This window comes from Podarcis muralis, chromosome 5, assembly GCF_964188315.1.
Source record: "Podarcis muralis chromosome 5, rPodMur119.hap1.1, whole genome shotgun sequence".
NCBI lineage: Eukaryota > Metazoa > Chordata > Lepidosauria > Squamata > Lacertidae > Podarcis > Podarcis muralis.
Genome location: NC_135659.1, coordinates 26578885 through 26601483, shown reverse-complemented (window position 1 = coordinate 26601483; position 22599 = coordinate 26578885). Strand labels below are relative to the sequence as shown.

At 44.0% G+C, this 22599-nt stretch overlaps 1 protein-coding gene across 1 annotated transcript in view; it reads left to right on the top strand.

The window, feature by feature from the left end:
- ABCA4 (ATP binding cassette subfamily A member 4) overlaps window positions 1–22599 on the top strand; it is a 94691-nt gene that overhangs the window by 40664 nt on the left and 31428 nt on the right. The window contains exons 13-19 of the mRNA XM_077928451.1: window positions 333–538; window positions 1535–1711; window positions 7147–7369; window positions 12659–12880; window positions 14289–14493; window positions 16397–16495; window positions 20758–20973. Coding sequence (XP_077784577.1) covers window positions 333–538; window positions 1535–1711; window positions 7147–7369; window positions 12659–12880; window positions 14289–14493; window positions 16397–16495; window positions 20758–20973 — 1348 coding nt within the window. The remainder of the gene's footprint in view (window positions 1–332; window positions 539–1534; window positions 1712–7146; window positions 7370–12658; window positions 12881–14288; window positions 14494–16396; window positions 16496–20757; window positions 20974–22599) is intronic.

Below are 22599 nucleotides of genomic sequence, written 5' to 3'. Positions count from 1 at the left end.
TTCAATGTGTTGTGTTGATGTTGTTTTAGAGCAGGGATAACCAATATGGTGACTTCGAGATACTGGTTTTATTCAATTATTTCAGTTATTTATTAGTCACTTTTCAGGACCCAAACCCACAGAAAAATAAAAACAATAAACCATCAGGCAGAATACAAATCCCATGGTCAGGGGTGATGGGGAGTCCAGCAACATCTAGAGGGTGCCATGTTGGCTGTCATCATCTTGGAGTAACAAGCAAAAAGGTTATAGTGAACCCATTTGTGCTTATGTAATGCATATGTCCTTCTGTCCTACTTCAATGTGTCTTCTGCTTTTTGTACGCTCTCCAGTGCTTGGCTCTTGATAAATTTGAAGGCCACGCGGATGAAACCCACGTGACTCACCGTGCTCTTTCTCTTCTGGAGGAGAATAAATTCTGGGCTGCTCTCATCTTTCCTGATCTGGACCCAAAAACCAGACTGCTGCCGCCTCATGTCAAATTCAAGATTCGCATGGATATAGATTCAGTGGAGAAAACGAACAAAATCAAAGACAGGTGATGGCCGTCTCGCATCTCGCCATGTGTTGAAGGCCTGGCCCAAGCTTGCCTTGCCTAGGCTATGGCTCTAGGCCCAGGTTGGCTGGATCCAGAATATAAATCAGAGCAGCCAAGACATTTCAGTGACTAAGATGGAATATCCTGGTGGTGAAAATATTATAATAAAAAGCTAGATAAATTATATTTTGCTACTCTTTGGGGGTTTGCCACCCCAAATTCTGCCTGATGGTAATCCCTAAATCAGAGGGTGTTATGAAGCAGATGAGCAGATGCTTGATAATATACAGCCATCCTTTATATGATGGTACAGTGTGGAATGCACATCTAGAATTAGACCCCACATTGTGTAGGCTGGTAACAGAAGAGAAGCCTTGGAAGCCTGATTTACTCGGTGTAACGTAATTTATGGTAACATAAAAAGCAAAGATAGCTGTGTTAGTTCATAGGAAGAGCTGGAAAAAACAAGATATTGGGAAATAACTTGAATAGGACCAACTTAAAAAGTTACAAAATAGTGAGCAAGCTTTCTCCAGAATTCTTCGTCAGGTTGGATGCTGTACAAAGCTGAGGGGAGGAGATAGAAGAAGAAAACACAAAGAGTACATTAAAAATTGACTGGTTATTGTAGCCATAAGGTTTGCATTTAGGCTGAGTCTCAAAATGGAGGCTGCCGACTGGTTGAATTAATCTCTGCTAGGTGTTGCAGGTTTCAGGTTACACTTAGGATTCTGAGACAAAGAAGCAATGGCTGAAACCCAATTTGGAAAGTATAAAGCACCAACAGTAACCCAGATCTGTCTCCTGCCTTAAGCTAAACACACAAGTTCCTAGCTGGGCGGGGATCTGTAGTTCTCATCAAGGTAGAGCTGCCACTTTTTCAACCTTGAATAGTGTACGTCTGAGGCTCTGGCAATTGTAATGTTAATCCTAGGCAGCTTTCCACCACCCTCAGCTTTCTAGGTTGCATATAATAATGTTTTTATGTCTTCACAGGTACTGGGATCCTGGACCAAGAGCTGACCCAGTGGATGATCTGCGTTACATCTGGGGAGGGTTTGCATATCTGCAAGACATGGTTGAGCATGGAATCATCAAGACGCAGACTGGAGTTGAAGTGCCTTCGGGGATCTACCTGCAACAAATGCCCTATCCATGCTTTGTAGATGATGTGTGAGTAAGAGCAGCCACAGTGATCTATTTCTGATAACTAATTGGGTGGCTGGGTGGGTGGCAGATTGGATTTTACAGGGGGCTTGGCTGCTTTTTGCCTTTGATCTTGCTGAAAAGCTGGAGAAATCCAGGATGAAGGTATTAGGCAAATCTCCTCCCCACCCCCAAGGAGTCTGGGATGGGCTGCTGCCCTGGCTAAGTCTGAGATAAGGAGGCTGAAACAAAAAAACAACAACACCAAAGCACTGGAGCGTTTTAAAACTTTAAAATAGAGAACAGCAAGGAGACCTTAGGTCTGGGATAACTTCCATTGGGAAAACAACAATCCATGGATTCATTAGCAGGAATGTACAGGAGAAGTTAGAGTTTATAGCTGTCTGAATCTTCCCATCAAACAAAAGGAGAGGGGAAAGAGCTTTTGTTTTTTTAAAAACTCCTCTGGTTTTTAACAAGAACTTGAAGGAAGGTTTGGTGAAACGGTACAGTGTTCCAAAACAATCAGCGGCTTTCCCTATCTCTGGAAAACATTTTACACTGACCGACCTAGCAGGATTTTGTTCTCTTTTTCTCTCATGCAGCCACAGATATTGTGTGGGCAGTTGTGCCCCAGAAATGCCCTTGCAAATCAGGGAGCCAGAGACTCTCCTAGCTGTGGAGCTGCCACTGGGGATTCCAGTGTGGTGAAATTGACAGTGTGTCTGACTAGAATCAGGGAGACCCATGTTAGGAACACAAGACAAGCCCGCTAGATCAGGTCGATGGCCCATCTGGTCTGTCGTCCTGCTCCCACGGTGGCCAACCAGATGCCTGCGGGAAGCCCAAAAACAGGGCCCGAGTGTACTCTCCTCACTTGTGATTCCCAGCAACTGGCACTCAGAGCCACACTATCAGAAGCATAACCATTGTGGTTGATAGCCTCGCCTTCCATGCGTTTGTCTAATCCTCTTTTAAGACCTCCCAAGTTGGATGCTATAACTGTTCCTTATGGGACCGAACTGCAGCTTTTATCTGGGCTGCGTGAAGAAGTACAGTCATACCTCAGGTTACAGCCGCTTCAGGTTGCATTTTTTCGGGTTGCAGACCACCAAAACCCGGAAGTACCGGAACAGGTTACTTCCGGGTTTCGGCGGTCGTGCTTTCTGCATGCGCAGAAGAGCCAAATCGCAACTCGTGCGTGCGCAGACACAGGTTGCGAACGCTGCGGGTTGCGAACGTGCATCCCGCATGGATCACGTTCGCAACCCGAGCATCCACTGTACTTTCTTTTGTCTGTCCCAAATATCCCAACATTCAGCTTCACAGGATCTTCCCCGAGTTCTAGTGGTATGAGAGAGAGAAGGTCAAAAACTTCCTTGTCCATATCACGTTCAAACACCTGATCAGCTATTAAGCTCGCAGTCTTTTCCTTTCAGACTTACATACCCCACAGGCCTGTTTTGAAGTTTTGTATGTGAGTGGGGAGTGATAATATGCCATCCTGAGCTCCTTTGTAAAAGTGAAAAAACGTAATAAATGATAAACGAAATTTGAATAACTTATCAGCACCCTGCCCCTGTAACAAACAGTCTATGAGCAGATAAACCTGAAGATAATGTTGCAGTAAAAATACAATACAAGCAACAAATCAAGCATAAGAATAAAACCAAAACAGGCAATTCAAAATAGGAAGCAAAGAAATAAAACCCCATACCAGAAAGATATAAGAGTAGGCACCATGCCAGGCTTCTTTAGGCAGGGCATTCCACAATGGGTGGGTCTGCAGTTGGGGCTTGTCAACCTGGGAAGGTAGCCCATTGAGAAGGAAAACTGATCCTAAATCTCTGCTGCCTTGCAGCATATCTTTGGGAGAAGAAAAGGCTAAAGAGTAAACCCTACACAAATTTGGAATGGAGTCCCTAAGATGGTTGGATGGTGCCTTGCATTCCTCCTTGGGGCAACTCCTGCAGCCAAGCTGGTACCTAACGTATTGCTCTGCTTCCTTTTGGATCGCATCAGTGAGGCCAAGAGGGGGGTCTTGTTGTCTGACCCTCCATGCACACTGTCCAGGCTTGTGCCCTGGGGTGGTCACTTAGGTGCAGTTAACACAGTGGTTTGACTTCACCCTTGGAGGCACACTCCATTGACAGACAGGTGCCAACAAAAAACAAAGGGGTCTGCCACTAAAAAGGCCTTTTCTCTCATAGCCACCCACGGCCTACGCTAGGCGGGGACACTCGGAGAAGGGCCTCAGATGATGGCTTGGGTAGGGACATGTGGGAAGAGGTCATTCCTCAGATACCAAACCCTCCAAAGAATGAAGAGCTTTAAATGTCACACCTCTGAAAGCTCAGCATTGTTGAATAGTTCTGCAGCTACAGTATCTGAGCATCTTCATTTGCAGGGTTTTGTGGAGGCTCAGCTGCCTGTGCTGCTATGCGCAGGAATGGGGTAGGGGGTGGTAGGGTCATAGTCATGCATACAGCATTTGAGTTTTGTGTATCGCCCCCTAACAAAAACCTAACAATATCAAATTCTTCAGCCTCTTACTTCAACTTCAGCTATCCATTAAGTTCAGCAATCCTGAGGTTAGAAGCTGAATGAACTTTCTTTTTCAGATTACAGAGGGTAAGAGACCAGGCCCAGGGTCTAGCTTTTTCTAAAGGTTTCGCATTCCTTTGATTTATCATCAATCATCATTAACCCCCAGGTCTCTTCTTTACATACAGGGAAGGGCTCTTAATGCCGTTTTAAAACTGGTTTCACAATGGGGAAATGCTCGTGTAAAACGAGAGCTAGATTAATAGCGTAGGCCCAACACATAATGAGACGAGATCCCACTTGCGTTGTCTTTTATAATTCCGCTTTCAAAGTTGCTTCAAGGCTCTCTCTTCTTCTAAATCATACTATGCTGGGTATGTGCTGCCATAGCTGCTTGTCTGTCAATGAAGTGCCTGCCTCTGATGAAAGACAGCCCTCTGGTGGTTAGACCCAATAGCATAATTCTTGAATGTAAACGCTATTCTTTTAGATTCATGCATTTTAAAAAAATTAAATTAATTAATTAAATTAAATAAAGCATTGATAATACTGCACTGAACATTCAACCTTCCATCAGGTAAGATATATATTTAATATGTGGCATTTTTCCTACCTAGAAGGCACCTCAGTTTGGGGAAAATACCGCATAGGTTTAGGGATGCGGGTGGCGCTGTGGGTAAAACCTCAGCGCCTAGGGCTTGCCAATCGTATGGTCAGCGGTTCGAATCCCCGCGGCGGGGTGAGGTTCCGTCGTTCGGTCCCAGCTCCTGCCCACCTAGCAGTTCGAAAGCACTCTTAAGTGCAAGTAGATAAATAGGGACTGCTTCCTAGCGGGAAGGTAAACAGCGTTTCCGTGTGCTGCGCTGGTGCCGGCTCGCCAGAGCAGCTTCGTCACGCTGGCCACGTGACCCGGAAGTGTCTCCGGACAGCGCTGGCCCCCGGCCTCTTAAGTGAGATGGGCACACAACCCTAGAGTCTGGCAAGACTGGCCCGTACGGGCAGGGGTACCTTTACCTTTTTACCGCATAGGTTCATTTTACAGCATCACGTGTAAAAAATCACTCTTGTGTATCTGTTGTCATGACGGATTATGGAGATAGTCTCTCATGGCTCCCTCCCCAGTGAATATACTGGCTCTAGGCAGGAAAAAAGTGGCACGAATCAGGTTGCGGTCCTAACTTGGGAGTTGAACTCAGTGGGAGTTTCTTATGAGTAGACATGTGTAGGATTGCATTGTCAGGATAGCAATGGGTTGAAGCTAACTAAATTCTACTCAGAGTAGACCCATTGACATTAATGGACCTAAGTTAGTCATATTTATTGATTTCAATGGGTTTACTCAGAGTATAGCAGCATCTCCCTGCAAATATAACAATATTTCTTACTTTCCTTGTAAGGTTGAAGTATGTGAAAGTAAAGTCACAAGTATTGTTCTACTTGGGTGTCATTTGTATGTTGTTTATATACTTATCATATTGATATCCCATCTTTTATCCTAGGAACTCATGATCCACCCTCATTTTCTCTCTCTCTAGACAACATAGGCTGAAAGTCAGTGAGCGGGCTTCATGGCTAAATGAGAATTTAAACCCAGCTCTCCCCATTCTTTGCCCAACACACTAGCTACAACATGCTGGCTCTTTGACAAGATATTGGTAGGGGGACAGGGGAAATACACAGTGGCTTGGCACTCTGAAAGTGAAGTTTGGCAGGGAAGCCTTATCATGAAGCAATAACAGCAGAATCCTCGAGGGCATCATTTTGTGGTCTCTAGTTTCTATTTCTGTTTCCTTTTTAAACACAAGGGTCTGTCTGGGAGGCACCAGCTTGCAAAATATATCCCTTCTCTGCCACAAATAGCATGGCCTAGATTAATTCTCAAAAACACTCCTTTTCTCCATTTGTCCAGTAGCGACCTCTCTTAGCAGCCAAGGTGAGAAATAGTCTGCCTCTGCATTCCTTTTGTTTTTGACTTGATCTGTCTTGCCATGATCTTATCTTTGGCTCCAGATGCCACCCCCTCTCCTAGCAGCACAGACAAAACAGACGCAGATAATCCCATAAACATATGATACAGGTTTATTCTCCCCCCCCCTTTAATTGCTACATCTCCATGTGCTGACTTGATCATATCCTCAAGGAGGAGGCATGGCTGTGCAAAAGGGCAGGATCTACCTCTAGATCAGGTATTTGAGAAGGATAATTGATTGCAGGGCTTTGGCGCAGTCAGTGTGGGTTCAGCCACAGCACAAGATTGCTACTTATGCATGGCAGGGAAAGAATATTCCAGCAGAAGTTGATACACCTGTGAACAATTTAAACCTGCCCCCCCTCCTATTTTTAATTTGATTTCTTCCATTGAATTGAGATTGCCATTAACACAGAGCTCACACAATCAGAAGGTGTTTTCTGTTGTTCCCATAATGAAAAACCTTAGACAAAGATAAATCAACCACCAAGTGGAAATAGCAGCGAGCAGACTGGGGATAGGGGCTGTAGCCAGCTCTACCGAATCTTAAATATATTGGGGGTTTATATGGGTTATGAATTGTCTGCAATAACAGAGGAAGGCGATTTTCAAAAAGGCAGAACCCATAAATCCTTATGGGGCAACATTTCCTGTTCAAGCGAAATCCATTTTTTTAATCCACTTTCCTAATAATGAAGCTGCGCTGTCTTAGCGATGCCATGACGATGTGCACTCACACCAGTTTTATGCCAACTTAACTTTCATGACTTCCCCTGAAGAAAACTGGGAAGCATAGTTTGAGGATGTTCTGAATACTCATGGAAAACATCAGGAGTTTCCCTAGAGAGAAGGAACGGCTGTTAGACCAGTTTCAATCCGTGCGTCCCTTTCGCACTGCCTCTTGGAGACTGTATGATTTTAACCTTTGTTTTATTTCTTTCCTGGGCAGCTTCATGGTTACTCTGAACCGTGCCTTCCCCATCTTCATGGTGCTTGCTTGGATCTACTCTGTCTCCATGACGGTAAAGAGTATTGTGCTGGAAAAAGAAATGAGGCTGAAAGAGGCCATGAAGAACAGAGGGGTCACTAACGGGGCTGTTTGGTTCGCCTGGTTCCTAGACAGCTTCATCATGATGGCTGTGAGCACGTTTCTCCTGACGACTCTCATTACGGTAAGAGCATCACCTCCAGGCGAGGAGCATTTTTCTTTTTCAAGGCCCAGACGTGCCATTTTGCACTCACGCTGCCGGTACTACCAAGGAATAATGGGAGCTATACGAAAAAGAAACAGACAGACAGACAGACAGACATGCTGGAAGGATCAGCCTCCCAAGCACGTAGCAGCAGGCGCATTCCTTTAGGTAGCCCCCAAAGGCAGCATCAGCACTTGACAGAGATAGATATGTTTACTCCTGAGAGACTCGCAAGATTGCCTTCATGACAGTGCCTCAGGTTGGATTAGGTTTGACAGGTCACGTTCTAAACATTGCTGCTCACTTCAAGGAGGCCTCAGAAAACAGGAATTTCTCTCTCTCTTTCTCTCACTAAGTCTCTCTCTCTCACTTCTTTTTAAACCTTACGGTGAGGCATCTACCCTCTAACTCATTTGTCACAACCACCAGCTGTTTGCTTGGTTCGAAAAAATACGTTGCTTCTGGGAGGGGGCACACAGAGTCATACCACTCAAGTGTGTCCCTCGGCGTTTGCTTTGATCTTTTCAATAAGCTTCTCCACATTCCTCTATTTGGTCTGCAAAGTCTTACATAGGAAGCTGCCAGGTCAGACCACTGGTGCATCTCACTCAGTGTTGTCTACAGTGACCGGCGGTGGTTTCAGACAGCGGTTTTGCTCAGGAAAATTAACCACAAACCCCCCACATTTTGGATAACCTCCAAAGCTGTGTCAAACTTTTGCAGTTGTTTTGCCAGACCTATTTAGAGGTGCTGTGGATTTAACCTGGGGGGCCTGTTGCATGCTCCGTCACTGAGCTGCAGCCCATCCCTTTAACCTCTTTGTTTCCTTCTCTCTGACTTACTCGACCTTCTAACGTCCGCCAGACATGATAACTGGGCATTGCTTTGCAAAATGTAGAATGGCCCTCTTAGCAACTGCAAATATGCGCAACACAGAGGGTGCCATAAAGGGCCAGAATCCATATATCAGCTTAATTGCTCACACAAAATTCTCTCAGGAAAGAATAATATTGATCTGCCTTGTCGAGTTGCACAACAAGGAAATTTTTGAATTCTCCAAAAGCTTTACAGTGGTGCCCCGCAAGACGAATGCCTTGCAAGACGGAAAACCCGCAAGACGAAAGGGTTTTCCGTTTGCGAGTTGCTTCGCAAGACGAATTTCCCCATGGGCTTGCTTCGCAAGAAGAAAGCCCATAGGGAAATCTCCGGGGACCTCTTTTAAATGCTGGCGGTGGGGAGCAAAGCCTTTCCCCCCCTCCGGCCTTCAGAAGAGGTCCAGGAAGGCCGGCGGGGGCCGAAAGGCTTTGCTCCCCCCCCGCCTGCCTTCAAAAGCCGTCCGGGACAGCGGAGAAACGCGCTGCCTTTCTCCGCTCTCCCGGGAAGGCAGGCAGGGGGGAGCAAAGATTTTCGCCCCCCCCCCCGCCTGCCTTCAAAAGCCGTCCGGGACAGCAGAGAAACGCGCTGCCTTTCTCCGCTCTCCCGGGAAGGCAGGCAGGGGGGAGCAAAGACTTTTGCCCCCCGCCGGCCTTCAGAAGAGGTCCAGGACCTCTTCTGAAGGCTGGCGGGGGGCAAAAGTCTTTGTGCCCCCTGCCTGCCTTCCCAGGGGCTTTTAAATCGCCCCGGACAGCGGAGAAGTCCTCCGCTGTCCCGGGCGATTTTAAAAGCTTTTAAATCGCCCCGGACAGCGGAGAAGTCCTCCGCTGTCCCGGGGTTTTTTAAAATGCTGGGGGTGGGAAGAAAAGCCCTTGTTCCCCCCCCCCCCAGCCTTCAGAAGAGGTCGGGGGACAGACTGTCCCCGGACCTGGTCTGAAGGCGGTTTCCATAGGAACGCATTAATTGATTTTCAATGCATTCCTATGGGAAACCGTGCTTCGCAAGACGAAAAACTCGCAAGAAGAAAAAACTTGCGGAACGAATTAATTTCGTCTTGCGAGGCACCACTGTATATAAATGCTGAATGTTATCCAATGAGCATTCTAGGATAGTTCCCAATGGATTCTCCCTTGCTCAAAACACTCATGGACATCCAGTGAAGTGGAATGTTAGAAGATTCCGGACAGAAAAAGGGACAGGCCATAATTAAACAATGGAACTCACTCCTGCAGGCCACCAACTTGGGTGGCTTTAAAAGAGGATTAGACAAATTCATGGAGGATAAAGTTATCAGTGGTTACAAGCCACGATGGCTACATTCCGCCTTCATGCTTGGAGGCAGTACACAAGAAGGGAGAGTGCTGTTGTGCTCAGGTTCTGTTTGTGGGTTTCCCATAGGCATCAGGTTGGCCACTGTGAGAACAGGATCCTGGACTAGATGGGCCAATGCCTGATCCAACAGAGCTATTCTTAAGTTCATTAGAAGATGGAACTCTTGCTTTTAAGCCACGGGTCATCTTGGCAGCTGGTGGGTGGAGTGCACCTTTCATGCCTCTGAGTAAATAGTGCCTGGGAAATTTCTGCTGACAAAGGCGAAGCCGAAAATGCAGTGGGAACTATTCTGTCATATTGGGAACTACCTAACAGCATGAAAACATACCTCTGTATACCCATTGGCTTGGCTTTTTTTGTTCTGTTTCTTCTTGTTGGGTGTGGCGCTCTTGTTTTTTCCTGGTGACCCTAAGGATTTCTTTCTTTATTTAATGTTCTGCTTCCTCTTGCTGTTTGTTTATTATAAGGGTTCTATGTTATTTTGATTGCTTTGTGATTTGCTGCATTCTAAAACAAAAGAAAAAGCCTTCCTGATAAAGATGACTCTGGATGCCAGAATCTTAGCGCTTACTAAAGAACAAATATTTGTAAACAACTACTGCTAAAGCACAGTTTACTTTTATGAGAAAAGCCTGCTCCTGTTCAATTATTCCTCTGCCAGGCCTACCTGAACTGATATGGTGTGTCAGCTTTGACATTGTAGCTTGGCTTAGGTATGCAGTCCTATAGTTAGCACTTAACTTTGACACCACATTAATTTGGTGCTTATTGTTTGTTTGAGTTCACCAGCAGGGCCGATGTTATTTATATCTGGTGTTTCCCCCCTGGACTGAGGTTGTTTCCCACTTCAAGTCCAGATCAGTGTATCCAATATATATTTTTCTTCTTCTCTATAATGGTTAATGCCTTACGTGCCACATGTACGTTGCCAAATACTGCTGTTAAGAGAATGGCTTTGGCAGTATCTTTTGAAGAGTACATTAGGGGATCTGACATCTGACATATTGGCAAACTATGAGCTGGTTGTTGGCAATAGACCCCTGGTGATATAATCAGATACGCTAAAGGCCGACACATTCCTCTATAGGAGTTTATGCCAGCAGTGATATCATACCAGTAGTAATTCATACTGTATATTGTGCTATTCCATTACTGCCACTTTTCGTGTGTCATTCTTCCTTGCACAAGCATAATTATACTTAATGCTAGTAATTACTGCTGCACATGAACAAGCACACTTCCTGTGTGGGATAAAACAACAATGATGGTCAATTGCCATTTGTAACTTTTGTCAAAAAATAGCTGTAGATATGTAAGGCCTAAAAGTACAGAACAATTGTCTGTCCCACTTGATTAGATAAGGTTAACTTCCAGTTGAGGTCCAACTGTTCACTGTAATGGGGTCCTTAAAGATTCATAAAGATCATCCTTGGTTTACTTAGCAGTGCAAAGGATCCTGGTAGATCTTAGCTACCCTCATGAGATCTCCCTGGTTCTGGGTATTTGAATGTCACGTAGCAGCAAAATACTATTTCAGCTTTTTAAAAGACAGCAACTTTTAAAAAGACAGTTGATTCCCCTCTTCATGGACCCTATTTTTCAGAGGACTGTAATATGGGGAGAAGAGATGACATGCATAATCAGAATATGCTCTGAAAATTCAGTATTTTGGCTTTTTGGTTTAATTATTTTTAAGCATCTGCTTTCAGGCAAAGGTGCAGTGTGTGAATTTGTATAAAAACACTTCAAGCAAACTAGGGAGGTGGAGGAACATGTTTTTAGCCCCATTCCAAATCTCTTACTTTTCACATTTTGTAAAATTTTAGTCTGGTTGAACTATCTGTTTGACTGCTATAGGATACAATGCTGTACATGCTTATCTGAGAAACAGTTGCATTGAACTCAATAGGATGTCTGAGTAGACATGCATAGAGTTGCAGTCATAGCAAAGTGATTGTCCCTTGACCAACATAGGGCAGCTGCACAATTTATGCTGGGAGGAGCAATGATAACCTGATATTTTTTCAATAGCAACAATCCATGCAATGGCCTAATGATTACTGAAAGGCAGCTGTTTTTGTAATTCACGATTCAGTCCACAAGACACCCACATGCTAGACTAGACCTGTGCCTTTGAACTGCACAGTGAGGGTGCTGCCTTAATGATGAGCCAGAAATCTGGAGAACAAGTCTTCTGAACTGCTGTGTTTGAACTCTACCCTGTGATGGTGGTCCTCCTGCCATGTTATCACCTGGTGCTCGGTACAGGGATGAGGAACCTGTGGCCCTTCTGATGATGTTGAACTACAACTCCCATCATCCCTGAGCATTGGTCCTGCTGGCTGGGGCTGATGAGAGTTGGAATCCAACAACATCTGGAGAGAAATTCACCCAGTGCCTATCTAGGAGTGTGCAGGGTCATCCTGTCGTCTTTTAATCCATGGCAGGCTACCTTCCCTCAAGATAGCTACTGGTAACCATGCCCTAATCTTAAAGGAAGCTGCATTACCCAAAATGCCTGATCTTGAAGCTAAGGTTTTACTAGCAACTCTATGACATTGAGCAACCTGCTGAAGCAATATTGCAACACCTTGCGTGAAAGGAGAAGTATGATGAAGCCACACTGATGACATGCACAGCACAGAACAAACAGCACAGCTTAAGCTGCCTGTTGCTATGATGTGGCATTTTACAAGGATTGGATATGTTGCATGACCGCATAGGATACTTAAAGAAATTCTCATACAGGTGCATCCTTCCACACAACACACACAGTTGTTTAACAGAGATATGAATACCCTTCATGTATCTTATTGTCTGGCAGAAGGTAGAATATCAGACCTACTGATGAGTTTCACCCCAGCCCTTCTTTTTTCAATAGACTCTGACATAAATGCCTAGGCAGAGAGGATGGACAGCAATGAATGAGCAGAGATGAGTTATGGTCTCCGCCATGCTGTCAATGGAGACTGTGATTAACTGGGTCTTTCTCTTTCTTTCTTTCTTTCTTTCTTTCTTTCTTTCTTTCTTTCTTTCTTTCTTTCTTTCTTTCTATGAATGCAGTATGGCAGAGTGCTTCATTACAGCAACCCCCACCTCCTGTTCCTGTTCCTGTTGACCTTCACCACGGCCAGCATCATGCAGTGCTTCTTGCTCAGCACCTTCTTCTCCAAGGCTAATCTGGCAGCTGCCTGCAGTGGCGTCATCTACTTTACCCTATACTTGCCTCACATTGTTTGCTTTGCCTGGCAGGACCGGCTGACTTTTAAGCTAAAGATTATGGCGGTAAGAAATCCTCTTCACCCACTACCTCCACCCAACTCAATAGAAACCACAGTGTCCTCTAAATTGTGTCATTTATAACTTTTATAATTTCATCTTGTTTTCTCAACATCTTGGAAGCCTCATAGGTGGGAGATCAGTGGAAACCCATTGGAAGAGGTTAAAAACTTTAAATACTTAGGCATCCACTTCCAATATAATGCTTCCTGTAAATACCATTGTAAGCTTGCACTTAATGGAGTGGATAGTCTAACACTAGCTCTGGCTATCACCTGTATCTTCTTTAACAGAGGGAACCAGTTCGTCCCAGCTGCACTAAAGGTTTTCAACACCAAAGTAGCTCCAAAACTCCTGTATGGCATTCCATTATGGACTGGTGCAGTTAAGCAATCGTTGGAATGCTTCCAATGCAAATTTATGCACAAAATCCTGGCGCTGCCAAATTGTGTGCCATATACAGCCATTTGTCTGGAAACTGGACAAAGGCTGCTGGAAACCAGAGCGTGGCTCACCACTATAAAATTACACCCTCGTTTGGCCAGGACACTCCATATTTACACCAGCTTTGTGATCCCCACCTACGCAGAGCTCTTTCCCTCACAAGATTTAATGTCACTGTCTGCAGTTTTGCAAGGTAGATTCTCGAAAACCCCACTCTCTGAAATATACTGCCCTTGTGGCACAAAACAGGTTGAATCCATCAGACATGTTTTATTTTTATTGCCCATTTTATGCAAAAATATATTTGGCCCCCTTATCAAAGGAGGGGATTTTTCACACTGACTCTTCCAGGGTGTCTTATTTGCTGAACAGTTGTAGTAATGACATTGTGGAGAATGTGGCAAGATTTTTGAGTGACACTATTAAATTATGTCACCACAGGTCCTAAGAGCCATCTTCGTACCTCATGATGTCTGGACAGTTTTATCCTAAAGTATCTCCTGCTACGTTTTGTTAACTGTGTTGTGTTCTGATCCATGTATATGATGTGCTTTTTATGTCTATAAAAGAGATTGATTGATTGATATTTGTGGGTGGGGAAATGGGGAGGGGGGATTTCACCAAATAATCTTTGTAGGGGGTTGAGAGGCAAAATTCTCCAACAATTTAGGGGTGCTTGAAAATGTCTTGGAAAATTGCTGTGATTTCCATTAGCTTAAAAACAACATAGTGTTTTAATGTACACAGTTGTTAATGTTTATCTGTAAAGGGGGGAGGGGATAATGCAAATACAGACACTCTGAAATTTAAAAAATTGGAAGATGAGTGGAGTGGAACAGTCAGGAAAAACTAATCAAGGAAATCTACCCATCCCCTTTTCATTCCTTTGTCTGCCATATGTTCATTGCTAAGAGTTTCCCCCACCCCCATCAAGGTAACTTGACACCCCCCCTTCCTCTTCTTCTTCCAGAGCTTCCTTTCACCTGTGGCATTTGGGTTTGGTACAGAATACTTGTCACGCTATGAAGAGCGAGGCCTTGGGCTACAGTGGGATAACGTCCGAACCAGCCCACTAGAAGGAGATCAATACAGTTTCTTGTTCTCTATGGAGATGATGGTTTTGGATGGTTTTATCTATGGATTGCTTGCTTGGTACTTGGATAATGTCTTCCCAGGTATGGCAATGTCTTTTCCCTGCCCATTTTAAATAGAGGTAGCCTTATGGACACTGTTGCTGCTAAAGAGTGATTTTAATAGAACTGGATTTTAAAGTTAGAGCTTAACTAAACATTAAAATAAATCAAATAAATACAGTAGCATCTCAGAATGTTCAATGCCAACTAGTTGAAACCTAGTGCAAACACTAGGTCCTGTGGCTCTGTGTAGCTACCACTGCAAAAAGGCAGTTAATAAACATGATTATAGCCTTGAATATAAAATTTTGGTCCCTGTCCCTTACATTATGGTGTTTTGTCCCTGCTGTCAGCATTTTGGCAAATTATGCACAAGGGCAAAAGGGCAAAGGAAGTCTCAGGCCACTATTTGCAATTTGCCAACGTATCATATGATCTTATATTCTTTTGCTTTTGTTCAGAAGAGTACAGTATATGGCATTTTAAGAAACTTGTCCTGCCACATATTATATGTGTTCAAAAGCTAAAACAAAGCACCACAAAAGATCTTATCTGAACAAGGTAATCTCACACCTTACCCTTGATTTCCCTCTTATACGGGTTTCTAAAAATGACACTGGTTACCACCAGATTGTTTCGGAGCCTTTCCCCTTCTGTAAAAGACTTGTAATCTACTCCATTTTAAGGAACTTCAAAATAGCATTTTCATATCTTATCCATGGTGGAACCAGATATAAGCTTCTCATTTCCTCGTTTACCAAACCCTCCCTATTTGTCCCACAAGGTAACTTTTTTGGGGGGTGGGGGAATGCCCACATGACATCATATATGACACAAGGTGCAAGGAAGATTAAGACACCACTGGGCTGCAGGGGGGTTGACTGTCTGCACCTGCAAAGTTGTGTGTACAGTGTTTGTAAACTGGTTCTTGGGACTTGCAAAGCACCGCACAGAGCTATGGAAGTGGCTACAGTTAGCTGACCATCTGCACAGGCAAAAATAGATCACCTATTGTCATTGTGGTGATTGGCTGGCTTGTGGTGGAAGGCGGGGAGTTACCCACCCCTGTGTAAGGTCATCAAAGAAAAAATCCTTAGTACAGACACAGATCCAGCTTGCTATGTCTTGGTTTGGGTATGAGCTTCAGGAGCTCTTAAAGATAGCCCGAAAGAAGAGGCGAGTTTTATGAGCCTAGGGATTAAAATCTGAGCTGGAGAAGAATTCCCACCTGATCCGCAAAACATCATCCCTCCCAGACCCCCCACCCCACCCTTCCCGTTAAAAATGTACTGACTGGAAGGTCTGTTCCTCCTTCTCTGGTGCCCTGCTACACAGCACACCAGGAGGATAGTTCTCTCAAGAGCCACCGACACTGCAGAAAGAGAGATAGAATGAAATCTTTTAAGGCAGCTGGACAGTTTCATCTGCAGTGGCCCCTTAATCTTTGGAATTTGGAAATTAACTTTGAGGGTAGGATTTGCCCCCAGGAATCAAGTCACTTCATAGTGTAATGGAATGCAGAGTAATAGTTAGTGTAACTGATGATGTAGTGGCTAAGAAAGTGAGCTAGGAAATCCCTGTTTCAAACCTTGCCTTAGGCAGAACACATACTGTACAGGCTTTCACTGCCTGCTTATTAAAAATTCAACCAATCCCTGGTCTGGGGAATAGCTTAATTCCTTAATTAAATTGAGTTTCAGTTTTGAAAACAAAAGCAATCGGGAATGTGGTTATTCTCCCTCTGTCCCTTTCCCTCTGTAAAAAAACTTTACAGCCAAGACGGTGGTGGGTGGCTGTGCTTTGTTTGAACTTCTAGTGCACAGCAATGTTTGCTGCTAATGAAACACCAAGTAATTATTGCAGCATAAGATTTGCATAGATGGGTTCTTCCCCATGGCAAAACACAAAGAGGTTTATGCACCCTACCAACTTGTTTTTGTTTCAGGAGACTATGGGATACCACGGCCTTGGTATTTCCCTTTCCAGCAGTCTTACTGGCTAGGGTCAGGGCACCCAAAGGCTGAGAAAACAACAACTGTGGATGGTGAGTTATGTGGAAAAACTGGTGTTCAGAAATAACTTGAGAACCGCTGATCCGTTTAGAGGCGAATGCTCTCTTGCATTCATTATGGGAGCCATTGTAAAGATTAGACACAGGCTTACAGTGGGAATCTTAGCAGGTGGCTTTGAACTCTGAGTGGCCCACTGTTATTAAAAGTGTTGCCGGAGAGCGAGTCGGGGTTCTGTCTGAAATCTTTCTAAATTATGCTGAGATTAACTGGCGGCCTGCAAATCATGTCTCTCTTACTGATCTGTCTGGAGATAGTTGACAAGGACTATTATGACAACTGCTGAAGGAAGTAGCATGATTCTGATGTTAACTGAGCTGGCACTGGAGTCACTCTGAACATCAGGTATAGCATTTCACTGTTCCTGGAAATATTCTGTAATCTCCCTTTCCTTCTGCCCCCCACCCCAAGTGAAACCATACTTCTGACGTGTCCCCAAACAAGGGCTAAAACTGGTCCAACAAACAGATGTGACCAACGCTTTTGCAAGTGGTCTGAACTAAGCCTGATACTCAAAGACGACCCATGTTCCCTTTACTCTATTATATCTATTTTCTCAACGCAAATATGTTGGAAGATCCAGGTCCTCTCTTTCTGATGCTGCCTTTTTTCAGCAGCAACCTGAGACTGGAGCAGAATTCTACAGACATGGAGAAGGATGCTCTCGCATCTACCAAGAGATGCATAATAGAAAGGCAATATGCTTCAGCCCATTTGAGATAGGCGTGTTCTTGCATCCTGACCATTTGGGAACTGGTCCACACATCCAAGATACATAGAGGCAGACTTGTTCCCTGCATTTTTAGCAAAAGCCTTCAAGAGACTTAACAGCATCTTAAAAGCAAACCATTTGTTATGACATAAGCTTTCATGGACTACTGCCCAACTTCATCAGATGTATGAAGTGTGAACCTGAGTATTTGTACATGTAGTTTCAAATGTATCATTGGTGATCTACGTAGAGCCCATGCTGGAGAACTGCACTTCCTTCCATTGGAGGTGGGCATGTACTTGGTTAAAGAGAGCCTCCCTCCTTAAAACAGCAACAACAGGTCACAAAATGGAGCTGCAGACACAGGGATCAGAGCCAACTCTGCCCATCTTCCATTGTGATATATGCCATCATCTGCTAGAAAGCCCTTCTGCAACAGGCCAGCCTCTTTGCAAAAGAATAAATGGGCAGAAGTCTGACATCAGAAACCGCGATATTGAAAAGCCAGTGTGAAAATTTCAAGCTTTAGCATGGCCAGCAATGGAGCAAAGGAACGTCAAACGAAGACTGCATTGTGAAACCACTGAATTACAACACACCAAGAGGTTCAGTGCTATCACTTATCGACTGAACTGAGACAAAGGATTTTGAGCACATTATATGTGTTAATTGACATATCAATGCCTGGATGTATTTGTTTTTCCCCGAATTACCACTGTTAATAACATAATTACCATCGCTTGTGCTTTTCTACATTTCATTTCCCTTTGACCTCATGGTTTACAATTATACCCCCCCCCCCAAAAGAGAGAAATCATGCATATATATATATATACACACACACACACACCTGTAACTGGATGATACTGCGTTCATTTAGCAAAGCATATGCCATGATAAATTTGATAACCTTTAAGGTGCTGATGTATCTGCATTCCTGGCTTGGGTTTAACTTCCTAGCAACATCTCATTGACACAGCACCTCTTCAGATTTCTGATACATCCAAGGAAGAACCTGGTCAGATGTTATGTCCTCCATTGGGTCCCTGGGAATGGTCATATGAAGAATACTCTGGATTGTATGAACTGGCTGGATCTGCGTGCATGTTAAGGGTGCTAAACTAGTTTTCATTAAGAAAAACCTCCAATCATCCAGCTCCACTGAATTATCAATGATGTTGAAATCACTACTGTGAGTCCAAGTGCCTGGAATAGATGCATAAACAACTCATTCCAGAATCCACAAAACCACAGTGACAAACAGTTGCTATACTACAGAGAAAGGAGGAGAAAATCTGTTATTTGCATGGCTGTTCTGTTTCTCGCTGCCATAGTACTTCACAGGCTATGACAGGCTGTTTGAATCTGGTTCTCAGCAGATGAAGGTACTTCTGGGCCAGCAGGAGGCTAATCCCCTCTGCAAACAACCTGAAACCTCTCCCACCAGCACCATCCCAGTCATGGCACATGCTAGGGTCAGAGCGGGAAAAGGGGCAGCAACATTGCCCCTCTTGGAAGCGGATTTGCTTTTGTTGCATTCTCAGCTGAAAGTACAGCTTTCCCACTGGATGTCCTGTGAGAGGAATTCAGAAGAACAGAGGATGCATCTGTTTGTTACTATTGACATTGCTTCTGTTTTCCAGCTTCCAGGATGCCACATATCAAAGCAGCCTTGCAAGGCTATATACTACGAGGAAGATTTAGGCAAAGCTTTTTAAGGCATTGATGGGTTGTGGGGGTAAGGTGGGCAGAACAATTAATGCAAGTGCTACCTTTGTGCAGTAGGCTACATGCATTCACACAACAAACTCTCCTCCACCCAGGCAAGGAAGAGCCATTATCAGAGTTAAAGGACATAATCCAGTAAAGCAAAAACACTCCAGGAGGGTGCGAGACAGGCCTAATAAGGAGTGAAGCTTGGGGAGAGTTCCAAGGGCCAGGTAGAGAAGCCTGGAGGGCCACATCCAGCCCACAGTCCTGACTTAGAAATTAGCGCACAACTGTTTGATCCTCTCTTTTGTCCTTTCAACATTTCTCGTTTGTTTTTCCATATATGTCATTGCTTTTATATATACAATTGCTCATATGCTTTTCCTGTAAATTGCTCTGGGATCTGTTTTAGGAAGCAAATCCTAAATGAAACAAGTAATCAGCAATAGCAGCATGGATCTTCATGTTGAGAGCATCAGCAAAGCCCACTGAAAGGCATTATTTTAAAAATGTTGCCAACTTCAGTTCAGCCTTTCTCCACCTTCAGTCCCCGAATAATGATGGACTACAACTCCCTTCACCCTTGACCACTGCTCCTGCTAGCTAGGGGTGATGGGAGTTGTAGTCCAACGACATTGGGGGACCCGAGGCAGAGAAAGGCTGCTTTAAATCTTTTAACAACAGAGTAGCGCATCCATGTCATGTCCTTAGAATCACCATCTGCCTGGTGTATTACGGCCTCACCCGGTTATTCGACACATGTGCTGGCAGCCCATAAAACACCTGTGTTAAACCTGTATCAGTGCAGGTGCCCCCTCCTACCATGGGACAGTGGCCACAAATACACTGATAGGGAAAATGCAAGAAGTGCTGTGACACTGGGAGATGAGGCAAGGGATTGGCTCACCTTGCCACTTGCGTGTAATAAGCTAACAGAGCAAGGACTTGAACATCACAGGAATGCAAAGCACACCCTGATCACTGAGGCAGTAAGTACTCTGTGAACACAATACATAGTGAAATAGGAAACACTCTGTAGTAGTAAGAATCGCATCTAATTTAATATTGTTTTCTGAGTCTCACTTGCAGTCATTGTGATTTAGGAACAAAACTTCCTATTGGGAAGTTTTAAAATCTCTCATTTAAGGTTCTAGTCCTCTAGAAGAGCTGTAAAAAAAAAGATTTGCTCGGTCCCAGCTCCTGCCTACCTAGCAGTTTGAAAGCACATCAAGTGCAAGTAGATAACTAGGTACTGCTCTGGCAGGAAGGTAAACGGAGTTTCCGTGCGCTGCTCTGGTTCGTCAGAATGCTTCTCCTTAAGCTTTGTTAGGCAAGGGGCAAGAAGTTCCTGGTGTTTTGTAGTTCACTTAACAATTCTATGTATTTTAAAAGACCTATACCCAACCAAATGGCCTTCACTATTTAGGCATGTGCCTTCTGGTGGTCGTGATACACACCCACCCACCCACCCACACACATGAGTCTTCTGTTAAATGTTGCTGTTTAAATGAAACTTAAGATCACATCCGCACCATGCATTGAAAGCACGTCTAAATCACAGTACTTCCACCAAAGAATCCTGGGAACTGTAGTTTATCCCTCACAAAGCTACCTTTCCACCCCCTCAAAGAATTATGGGTATGGTAGTTTACCCCTCAAAAAGTTACACTGCTCAGCAACCCTTAACAAACTACAATGCCCAGAATTATTTGAGTGGGGAAGTATGCTTCAAATGTGCTATAAAGGTGTAGTGTGTACTCAAGACTGACAGCAGTGGTTGCCTTTTAAAAATGACTTGATTTCTGATTAACCTAGACAAAGGTTCAGAGAAGGAAGGCAGCGTCAACATGAAGGCTGAAGAAGAAGAGATGAGAAAGTCCATGGCTGACGAACCCGACAGGGGGAAAACCCAGACAGACAGCCCGTTGAAGAAGGATGGTAAAGAAAACAAATGTAAACACAAAAGGAAACCAGAGTACATCAAGCAGGGGAAGCCTGAGGCAGAGGCAAAAGGCAAAGATGAAATGACTAGTAAGGAGAGAGAGAAGCGGAGTAATCGCAACTCTTTTTGTGTTATACATTTGAACTTTGATGTGTTTCTTTGTCGCCAGTTCGTTTGTCTGCCTATGTGGTGGTGTGTGAATAGCTCCAGGTGGGTGTGGCAGAGTAGAGGCGTCTCACTTTATTGTCCCAGGAGGGCCAATTCCAACAAAACAGTCTGAAGAACTCTTCATTGGAGCTTGGCATACAAAACTAGCACAATCAGGGTGAACAGTTCAGTCTAGCTTCCTCTCAGACATCTATAAACCTTTTTAAATGGGTCAGCATTCAAACATAGTGTGTACACTGATGTGCTACAGGCCGGGGGGGGGGTGGAACTTCTGCTTGATTCTCTTTGCTGTGCAAGCTGACCTTCTGAAGCAATATTTGGACACAGGGAGTCACCTTCTGCAGAACTGGAGCTTTTGCATTTGGTGAAAAGTTGGTGATTCAAGCACTGAGCACGAGCACACATTCTTTCAAACTTATTGAATGAAACCCCAGGTCATTTGGGTTCATCCTGTGTGATGATGGGTGAATGAAAGCAGGGATCTTCCTTCAAAAAGATCTAGCTTGTCAAGAAGCAAAGAACTCTTTACCATATCTCCTCCTAGCACCTTGTTGGCTTATTCCCCAGATTCCTGCAAGTCCCAAAACTCTGCAGAAGTTGGCCTGCCTTAGAATAAATAACTGACATTCCCTTTTCTAACCTGTGACCTTTAGGCAGCTTGTGTGATGAATGTGTTTTTGAAAAAACACAGATTTGAAAAGAACATAATTCAGGATCCATTGAATTGAATTTCTTCTCAGCTTCCTTTATTGTATTTGAAATGGGGAAAAGCTAAATCCATGTCCTGGAAACTTTCATATATCTTTGTAGTATTAAATCCAAGGACTTTATGCAGCAGTAGTGTCAGGAAACTTAAAAAATATCCTGCACAGATGACTGAGGACTAAAACTAGCTATCCATGTTGCAGTGCTCCTTGTTTACTTGCAAAAAAAAAAGTAATGAATTTTAAATTAAAAATATACTGATGTTCCACCAACACAAATACCTGCGTTGAAAATGTATGCACAAAACATCTTGTGTTCTCATGTCTCCAGCCTATCATATGTGATTGAAAAGGCACTCTGGTGCCTTGCTATGTCAGCCTGAGTCTGGGAGCATAGGATGGATCCAAGCCTCTCTTCTTCCAAGTTTTGCCCACCAAACCTGAATGTTGAATATGCCATCAGAAGCCCGCATGAAGGCCTGGTTGTAAACCTGTGCCCTGTTAGGTCACTTCAGACTGAAAGTGGAAGGAAGGTTTTTTTTAAAAGACAAAAAAATAGGGCAGGAAAGTAACATACATTTCTCAACAATACCTTATTAGTAGAAAGGGACATGCCTGGACTGTGTTGACTGCACCCTAACATAACTCTTCTGATTCTGAAAAGTTAAGTAAGCAAACCCTTATGGAAACTCCCCTTGCAAATCTTAAGGTAACTTGGATAAACACAAGTCAAAAGGCTCTTGATTTACATCATTTCAAATGCCCAAGGGGGTCGTTTACTTCAAAGGCTGTTTCTTTGGCCCAGAATTAAGCAAAATAAAACAGTCCCCATGGTGGCATTTA